The 10,168-nt window shown below is 47.6% G+C and overlaps 1 protein-coding gene across 1 annotated transcript in view; it reads left to right on the forward strand.

Annotated features, from left to right (window-relative positions):
• UBL7 (ubiquitin-like 7 (bone marrow stromal cell-derived)) overlaps positions 1-2,500 on the forward strand; it is a 22,475-nt gene extending 19,975 nt beyond the window's left edge. The window contains exons 9-10 of the mRNA XM_006888389.1: positions 5-81; positions 2,363-2,500. Coding sequence (XP_006888451.1) covers positions 5-81; positions 2,363-2,500 — 215 coding nt within the window. The remainder of the gene's footprint in view (positions 1-4; positions 82-2,362) is intronic.
• Positions 2,501-10,168: the final 7,668 nt, after the last annotated feature.

Genomic DNA, 10,168 nt, shown 5'->3' on the forward strand with positions numbered 1-10,168 from the left:
TCAGGAACGCCCATCACCAATGATCTCTTCAGCCAAGCCCTGCAGCATGCTCTGCAGGCCTCTGGACAGCCTAGCCTCCAGGTCAGTCTTCTCTACTTGGTATTTTCCATAAGACTTCTTAGTTGCATTGGATTCCAGGTGTTTTTCTGCTCTCAAAGCCCTTCTCATTTGGTGTGCTTCTCTCAAGGTATAGCAGAGGTCTGGCAGTGTGACATGTGAGGAATGTCCCCAACAATGGCAATTGTCCCTCTGGCCTCCACTTTTGCATCCAGAGATCTTACATCCACAGCCTGACACCATTGACTGGCACTGGCTGCCTTAGAAAACCCTGGGAGTTTTAGAAAAGGAGCCATTCATTAATTTACTTTGTAAATGTTGACTGAGCATTGGGTGTATACATCCAGGTCTATGTCTTGATATGGAGCTTAAAGATAAACAGTTTTCTTCCATGCCTTAGGCACATAGGAAGCTACTGAACCAGGGAACCAGCAAAACAAGAAGGCCACCCAGGCCAAAGATGTGGGCCTAGGTCAGGAAAAGCTTATCTGAGGAAGAGATGTCTGAGCTGGTTGTTGGAGTGTTAGATAAACAGGATGATTGGAACCCCTTAAAAATGAACTAGTATGTACATCTGTATAGTTTTGGGAAAAGTCTTCTCTTAGGAACCTCTCTCCAAAGTCCTGAAGAGAAATGGTGTTAATATAGAGTAAAGTGCACCCAATTCAAGCCATGGTCTTTCCAGTCACTTGTTATGCATCTGAGAGCTAGACAATGAATACGGATGACAGAGAAGAATCAATGCCTTTGAACTGTGGTACTGGAGAAGAGCACTGGATATCCTATGGACTGCCAAAAGAACAAACAGATTTGTCTTAGAAAAAGTGCAGCCAGAGTGCTCTTTAGAGGCAAACATGGCGAACCATCATTTCACGTACTTTGGGCATGATTTTAGGAGGGACTTGTCCTTCAAAAATGACATCTTGGAAAGGTGTAAGGTAAGTGGAAGAGAGGAAACCCTCAACAAGATGGATTGACACAGTGACTGCTACAATGGGCACAAGTATGTTGGAGGTGATGAGCATGGCACAGGAGAGGGCAGGGCTCAGGTCTGTTGCTCACAGGGTCTCTATGAGATGTACTCAGCTCGATAGCACATATTAACAACAATGTGCATCCAAAGACTTCTTCAAAAGAAAGAGAACCTATGGTCTGGGAAAGCTTTTTTTGGCAGCAACATACCTGAGAAGGGACTAATCTCTACATTTATAGAAAACTTCAACACTTCAAAAACAAAAGATAGAAAGACACACTTCACCAGACAAGGCATTTAGACACTTGACAAATACATCAAGAAGTGTTTGTGATCATTAGTTATGAAACTCACTGCCATTAAGTCGGAACTGACCAAAGCTACCCCCCAGTGGGTTTTCAGAGACTGTAAATTGCTCAGGATGGAAATTGAGTTCATGAAGGTGCAGATTTCAGAATGGCAAACAAAACAGAAGAACAAGCAAATCTAAAGGTTAATATTGATGAACTGGGAGAAAGTCTTTGGCAGAAATTTGAAAAGGACAAGTCTCCGGGATATGTAGAAGTCCTAGAAATGTAGGACCAGCAGCCCTGAATGGGTGGAGGATGTAAACATGCAGTGTACTGAAGAGAGAATACAGAAGGGCTTTAGTTGGTAAATTCTTAGCAGTTTCAAGGAATTTTTTCTAGCAATGTCCGTGTAGAGATAACATCAGTCATTGCAGCATTGTTTGTATAGTACAAGATGAGACTAAATATCATTAGGATGCATTTTAGGTAGAATAGAATATTATAGTTATTAAAGAGTTCTTTTCTGGCCTGAAACCATAGACAGATTACCTTTTAAAAAGAGGAATGGGAAGAGTATAGAATGGAAATGTAAGAGAATGAAAAATGTATTTCCCCTAAGAAACAAATAAAATTGGTTATTTGGATGAGAGTAGATGAGGATAAGATTTTTTTACTACATTCATGTTAAAGGATGAAACAACTAAAAATATTATTCATCAGCAGTGTATAGGGTGTGTGTGTAGATACATGTAGAGCAGAAAAAAACAAGTAACTTGGAAAATTGACATGATGATAAGTAATTTGTGCTTTCTCCTTTGACTCTTGTGCTAAGACTTTTCTTTTGTTTTAAAACTTTGAATTTTTTTTCCAAACACTCAAGCTCATCTTTTAACCTTCCTAAAAGTGCTTTGTCTTAGGGAACTTACTCTGAGAAATGTTGCTATAGGAATCTCACCTTCTTCTCATTCCCTGGAAGGTTAGACCTAACTGAGTCGACTGTAAGAGCTTACTAAGAACATCTGCCTTTTGTGTCTTTCTGCAGAGCCAGTGGCAGCCCCAGCTGCAGCAGCTACGTGATATGGGCATCCATGATGAAGAGCTGAGCCTGCGGGCCCTGCAGGCCACTGGAGGGGACATCCAGGCGGCCCTGGAGCTCATCTTTGCCGGGGGAGCCCCCTAAATTCCCAAGTTCTTCTCATCCCTTAACAGTCTGCAAAGGCTGCTGTCCATGGGAGGCCCCGATGATAGTGCCAACACCTCTCCTCTCCCTAATACACCTACTGATGGTCACCTCTTTATGCTTTGTCCAGTGCATGCCCTTTCTGGCTGGTCTGAGCCAAGAAAGGCAGTGGATCAACATGGGGTCTTGGTGCTGTGGTATCAGGGAGTTTGCCAGCTCTGGTTCTGGACACTGGATGGAGAAATTAGACAGAGATCATAAGATGCTTCAGCTATGTGATGTTCACTTTCATTTTCAATTGAAGTTTTTAGCAGTAGCTCTGGGAACTTCGGATCCTTTGGGCCATGGCATTCTCAGGGGCAGGGGGTGTGCCCAAGGCTGGAATGGGACTGTTGGCCCAGTCTTCAGTGTGACTGCTCTCATAACATGGAGAAGCGCATGCTACTTAGATATCTAGGTTCTGGGAAGAGGCTGGGGAGACCTGAAGACAAGTGAGGTAACTTGCCTTCCATATCACCTTGTTTCAAAGGCTTCTTTCCAGAAGATTGCTTGTCCCTCCCCTGGCCTATCCTCACCAAGTATTCTTTGAGGTCTGTCCTGTAAAGATGCCAGCATCTGGGCCTCAGAGCCATGCCAAGTGGCTGGACCCTCTTCTCTGTCCTAAAGGCGTAAAGACAAGAGCAGTTAAATAACAATGCTAAACACCACCAATATGAGCGGGGCTCAGATTTAATATTGAAGAGAGGGCGCAAACCCCCAAGCTGTTGCTCCATCTGCACGTGCTCTCCTTTCCCTGGCATGAGGTCCCTGTGGCATCACACACACACGCACGCACATGTCCAAGTTGAACAAAGAGGTCTCACATGCCTTGAATACTTTGTTAGGAAAACCCCTTTCCCTCAGGTGGTGATGGGGTAGCTTTTCTGGGATTTATTGTGGGGTGGAAAGGAGCTCCCAGGTCCGCCCTGGCTGCAAGCCTTTGGCAAACATTCCATTCACCCATCTAGGACAGAGTTTACTGCCTCTTCTGTCCTTTTAACTGTTCCCTGAGGGGCCACAAAGAGCATTCTGTCCTTTTCTCTGAATGACCTCCAGTTCAGTAGTCACAGGGGTAGTGAAGTGCTTGGAAGGACTCAGTATTCCAGATTGGGCCCCAGCGGCACATTGTTCTTTTCTTCCTCCAGAAAATGTCTGAACTCCCCACTCATGTCCCTGTCAGTCCTGAGCGGGGTTGCGTTGGCAGAAAAGATTGGAAGCAGACGGGCTGCTTGGTGCCTAACTGGTTTGTGCCTCAGTGGTTTGCCCAAGACCTTGCTATCTCCCTGTGGTTGGGGGTAAAGGCCAGGAAGCCCTGTCTTTGAACCCAGTGCCTCTCTTCCTTGTAATGGGAACAAAGACCAGTTGTATTCTCATGGGCTTGTTTTGGTCAGAAGGGGCTGACACAGCCCTTCCTGTCTACATGATACAGCCCTGTTAGAGGTGGTTTCCACTCTGTGGCAGCTCTCTGTGTCCCCAAGGACTGCCTTCAAAGGCACTGGGGCTTCTTAATTCTCCCTACCCCTCATGGTTTGGGTAATCCTGCCCTATCCCTGCAGTTGACCCCCAAGTACTTATTGTTACACTGCTTTCCACAATTGAGCACCCCCCCCCCAATTTCCCCTTTGCCAGCTCTTGCATCCAGGGTCTCAGCCAGTCTATTCTGTTTCCTGTGGCCGTGTTTTAAATAGTTATGTGCTGAGTTTCATAATTGCCCCCACTGAACCTGGGGCTTTCCATGGGCCCAAAGGGTACCTTCCTCACCATTGTCCCTTTGCAAGCCAAACCATCACCCTGAATAAACACTGAGCCTCTGGGCTGTGCCAGATAAACATGGCAAGACCTTCCTTGCACAGACCTGTTTGATAAGTGAATGAGTGCTTATAGGGAAGTCTATTGAGAACAGTACCAGGCCATGGGAACTCATGGGCAGGACAGCTGACTTGGGCTGAGAACAGGACGGTGAGGGAAAACTTCTTGCAAAGAGTGAAATCTAAACTGAAACATGAAGGATGAGAGATTGGACACGGAAGAGAACATTCCAGGGAAAAGGGAATGCTTGTAATGAATGAGAGGGAGAAAGCATGGCTCCTGTGGGCCCATGTGACAGTGTGGACTGAGGGGGCTGGGTAGTCAGGGGCTAGACCATTTGAAGACAGGCTCCGACAAGTTGGACTTGCCCTGGGACAGTGAAGTTTGCATCAGTTGGGGGAATTAGAGTTGCATTTCTGGAAGATCACTGGCTGCTGTGTGGTGAATAGATGGTAAAGGATAGGGTGTGAGATGGATGCAGGGCCCTGTGAGGATCCTGTGGCCATGATTTTGGGATTGTAGATCCAGCAGCATGGCAGTATGGATAGAGAGACTTCAGGAATTAGAATGTGTATCACATGTTTGGGAAAGGTGGGTATACTGCTATTTCTACAGATGGTAAAGGCCAGATTTGAAGAACAGTTTGTCTATAATCTCATGATAAATAGGCCTAGAAACTCAAGGCGGTCTTAAGCTAAATTTGTTGTTCTTTCTGCTGCTGCCAAGGGCCTTAAAAGTGTGGAAGAGGAAGAGGGCCAGCCTGGTTGTGGAGTTTGGAGTCTATCCTGAGGGCAGAGACACGCCTGGAGGGCTTCAGACAAGAAGTGAGGGGCAGGTTGAGTGAAATTAGACAGCTGTGTGGAGGATGGATTGTGGGAATTGAAGTTGGGAGACCAGCTAGGAGGTGTGGTTGCCACATGATGGGGGCCTTGCCTAGAGCTGCAGTAGGGAAGCTAGAGGGTGGATGTGAGATGTTAAAGAAGGACTGGATCTGGGGGTGGCGGGGGGGAGAGGAGGCAGCCACAATGTGCGTGGGTGGATAGGATGGTGATGCATATGGATTGGGATTAGGAGACTGATTTTGGACACAGTGAACATGAGGTGCCATGGGACAGCCAGGTGATGTTTTTTTCTGGGCTGGGGATGATAATCTAAAAGTCTTAAATTGAAGACGGCCTATATCATGTAAGACGGTCATTTAACTTTCAGGGAATAGTAGAGGAAATCCATTAATAGAGTGTGGATGTGGGAAATGGGAGAGAGGCAGGATCTGTGGCTTCTGGGAGGGAGAGAACAGGGCTCAGGAAGGCGGAGGGAATGGAAGGAAATAGGGCACGGTGTCAGGTGCCACTGAGCTAATAACAGAAGGCCTGACCTTGACCTTGGTGGCTTCTGCTGTGGTGACCTTGAGGAAATGTAACAGTGAAATCAAAACCAGACTGTAGGACTTGAAGACGGTGGAAGGCCGTTGAGGCAGGGAACCTTGACAGCGATGGCAGGGGAAAGAGGTGGGAACCGACGAGACAGGATTGACTGAGAATGAGCTTTTTCAGTTCAACAGAGGTGAAGCTGGAATTGATCACGAGAACTTTTCTAGGAAGCTAAGGGAAAAAAGGAAGAGCCCCAAAATAGAATATGCAAATATGCAGAAATGGGAGAGTTTTTCAGAACAGATCCCTTCTCCTGATATATCTCGAATTCGGCTGAGCTGGCATGGGCTGGGCTGGCACAGCTTGCTGGGCACATGGGCCTGGGTTCTGCTCTTCGCCTCAGCCCCATCTGGCTTGGGCCCCAGACCAAGCTCTCGGAGTCCTACCCCGAGGTGGCTTCATGTTGCCTCTGCCACCAGCCTTGGCAGTGAATGAGATGTTGTGGGGAGGGCTATTCAGGCCTCCCTCTTACTTGCTTGTGCCCAACAGGTTGAGGCACCCTGTGACCCTGGGCTGGGCACTGATCAACCCACCTGAACTCCAGGTTTCCCTTGGCCTTGGCGCCGCCTGAAGCAGAACTCGGGCATGACAGTGACTGGGCTGGAATTCCATTTCCTCTGTGCTTATAATGCCTTTTGCAGCGACCCAGGCACTGCCCTGCTTTACCTTGGCAGAACTTGATACCAGCAATCCAGTGTGGTAGTGCTCGTTTATCATGACTTCCTCTGTGCCAGGCATTGAGCTCAGCACACACAGATGCCATCTCAACAGTATGGTAGATATGCCCATTCATGGTGAAATGCTTCCTATCAGCAGGATGTGACCATGCTGGGAAACTGGCTTTTGCACACCTTGAGTGGAGTTGCATCAGCATTCCTCCATCAGTGCATGCTCCTGGAGGTGTGCACCCAGTGGGCAGATCAGAAAGCCACTTGAGGCTGAAGCACTATCCACTCATCCTTCCTGGAAATGGCAGCTCGCGTCGTGCAGGGCAATTAGGCTTCCAAGTCAGACAAACTGAGGTTCTCATCTCTTCCACAAATGACCTAGCCTCTTACAGTCTCGGCTGAGTCCTGGTTGATGTTTTTTTCTGGATTTCCCTACACATTGTGTGTATCAGAAATGCTTGGGCATTCCGAGCCGGGCCTGTGAATGTTCTATGTGACTGAGTCAGCATCTGGACAATCAGACAACTCATAACAGGTGAAACTGGGCTGGGGAAAGGTTTAAAGCCCTGGGATGGGGCCAGAAAAGGAATTGTTTGGAGCATGAGGTCTTATTTCTCACCTTCCTGAACAGTAATCCAAACTGAAAATCCTAAACTGTCATTTTGAATTCCAAATCCTAGTGACCCTCCGTCAGGTTTCCGGTGCTCTAAGTAGAACTAGGAGGAGATTGCCCACTTTTCTGCCTTAGGGGCCCCAGAGGACTTAACCAGTTAGAGATGCTCAGCCTTTAGGTTAGTGCAACATGTTACAGACTGTCCATCAGGGCCCAGAAAGCCACTACTGATAGATGGAGATTGGCTCATGTATGACCCAGGATTCAGATTCACAGGACAGCAAGCTGCTACAATCAGGAGTTGGAAAGCAGCTCTTCTCAGGCCCTTCACTGCTCAGCAGCTACGTGTTGTGTTCTGGACTGGGGCTTAACCTTTTGAAGGGATGGACACAAACTGGGCTGCTTAGCGCTTAGAATGGGCTCAGTAGTAGTTTGCTAAATGACTGAATCTGAGGAAACAACCAGGAAATGGAGACTCCAGGCAAAGGCCTATGAGGGACATACTTGGAACAAGGGTTATTCACACTGGAAACAAAAGAAGCATGATCTATCTAGATTTCTCCAAATGTCTCTGTTCCCAGGGAGAGGGATTAGACATGACTTGTGTGGCCTTGTTATGTATGAACAAGTCATAACCAACTCTCAGCTGACACTCCAGTGGGTTTTCAGAGGCTGTAAATCACACAGGAGGAAAAGTGCCCATCTTCCAAGGAGTAGCTGGTGGGTGCAGACTTCGTGCCATTAGATTAGCAGCACAACTCTTCACTACAAGGCCACCAGAGTGTAAAATCAGGACCCAAAAGGGTTGTATAACAGCTAAACAAGGTGGACCAGGTCACTTTTTGAGGTGAACTCATTATTACTGGAGATGTGTAAGTGAAGGCTGCATGGCCATTCCAGGGCTATTGTGAGGGGTTCCCAAGTTGGGCCAGATGACCTTTGAGAACTCTTTGTAATTTTGAGACCTGGGCTCTTGGATCTTTATATCCATGAGAAAAATGAACTCTGAGTGATTAAACTTTTACATGTGAAGTATCCCTAGCAGAGCCACATCAGTGCTCAGAGAGGGTCCTGAAGAGAGTTTAAAGAGCAAATTTTAATTCAGTCATTCTTGGAGTGTTAGCAACGAGGAGATACAGAAGACAGAATAAGAAAGCTGTGTTTATTCCTGGTATGAATAGGCAACAGAGTAGGAGAAGAGCTGCTGTCTTGGCTCCTCTGCAGCATTTTGAAAAGAAGGAAGCAGATGTCTGCTCTGGGACAGGACCTTGCTTAAAACTTCAATCAATGGCCAAGCCAGGACTTGAGCTTTGTTTCCCAGCCACATCTAGTTGGAAGACTTTGTTCATGTCTGTCTGTTTCAAAGACTTCCATGAGATCCTGACTTTTCTCGGACCTTGAGAACTCAGTATGGAGGGTCATAAATAAATTTGGGAATGGAGTGGTGATTTTGTCTCTAAAACGGCTTGAGAATAATTGCCACCCATCTATATACTGGATCTGCTGACTCCTCTCTGGCTGTTCCAGGAGTGGCCACGAGGTGGCACTCCATCCCCAAGCCCAGCTTTGGAGCCGAGGAAGCGATGAATGAACCTGCCATATTTTTAGTGTCCAAAGGATGGAGAAGAAACCTAATTCTTTTAAATTCTTCTATCCATAACTGCACTTTAACAACTTCACAAAAACTCATCATTACCATTCAGGTTGGAACTGGCTCGTAGCTGACCCTCCGTTGGATTTTCAAGGTTGTAAATCACATGGGAGGAGATTGTCCGTCTTTCTCCCTTGGATTTGGTGGATTCAAACTACCAGAGAGGCATGACTTTTGGTTTAACAGTGAAAATCCCTACAGACTAGACACCAGTGTGCCCTTCAGTGAGTTAGGGTGGGGCTGATTGAGCAAAAGTGGAACTAGAATGGCTTTGCCAGGGATGCAGGAATGGGATGTCATAGGATTGTCGACCCATGGTGCTGACGAGAGTGGAAGCAACTCTTGCACTCTCCGCAGAGGGTAGGGGTGTGCTGAGCATACACCCCAGAGGTGGGGGTTCTGAGCGGGCCTGGAAGGAGACGCAGGCTTGGATAGGTGTTGAAGAGGAGACAGCACTTGAGGGAGTGTAGGAACCTTTGGCAGAGGTTTGAAGGTACTTGTGGGCCTGGGGGTGGGTGTAGGGAGTTGCTGTGACCAGGGCTGTGGCAGGCTGAGAAAGGCTTCATCTGTCCAGGCCTGTACCCTGACGTGAACTCTCAGCATTGGTGAGGCTGTCGTTCCATGCTGGTGAAAATTTGGGGCCTGTCAAGTGTGAACATGCATGTCTGAGGTCCCAGGTGTGGCCTTTACTTTTGAATTACTTGTCAATATTTTTAAATTGAGTTCAACAACAAGAATTACATTTTCAGTTTCTCTTGAAAACCCAGACTCCCTGTCAGCCAGTGTCCTTCCCCACCGCTCCCCTGGCCTGAACCATGACTGCCCTGCAGACAAGGATGTGCCCTGCGGTGTTGCCATCCAGCCTGCTTCCCTCAGACTCCACACCTGCCAGGTCTACTGCTACTGCTCATCCCTCCCCACTCTCACCACTCCATCCCAAGGGAATCACAATGGGATCTTCAGGCCCACTAGAGGGAGACAGAGGGATAAGCCTGTCTCTGAAAAGGCTTGGGAGTAAGTGCTGAAAAGAAGGTCCAAATAACAACGGGAGACAGAAGTGGTGAGTGGTAGTAATAACTGCTAATGGTTAGTAGCCCAAAGGCCTGGGTGAGTGCCAAGTTCCATGGCTCACAACAGGGGTAGTGGGCTAGCACATGGAGGTGGTTGGGTTGAGCTCCATCCTTACAGCTCACACAGGCCTCCTGTCTTGGGGTGAATAATCCATGTGAAGGCTATGGGCAGCCTTGGACTTAAGAGACATGGGAGGAAGCTGAGGGGTCAGAGGAATGAGGTGAGCTGGGCTCTGAGAGATAAGGCTCTGCTTGGAGAAGGTGGGGAGGGGAAGCTCCTCCAACCTCTGCTGCTGTGTAGAGACCATGAACCTCAAGTCTGTGTGTATTGCCTTCTCTGGTTCCCCAAGGGGCCATCTTGGGCTTAGCTATAGCTCACCTGCCAGGG

Source organism: Elephantulus edwardii, unplaced genomic scaffold (genome assembly GCF_000299155.1).
Source record: "Elephantulus edwardii isolate Elephantulus edwardi_28Jun2011 unplaced genomic scaffold, EleEdw1.0 scaffold00066, whole genome shotgun sequence".
Lineage (NCBI taxonomy): Eukaryota > Metazoa > Chordata > Mammalia > Macroscelidea > Macroscelididae > Elephantulus > Elephantulus edwardii.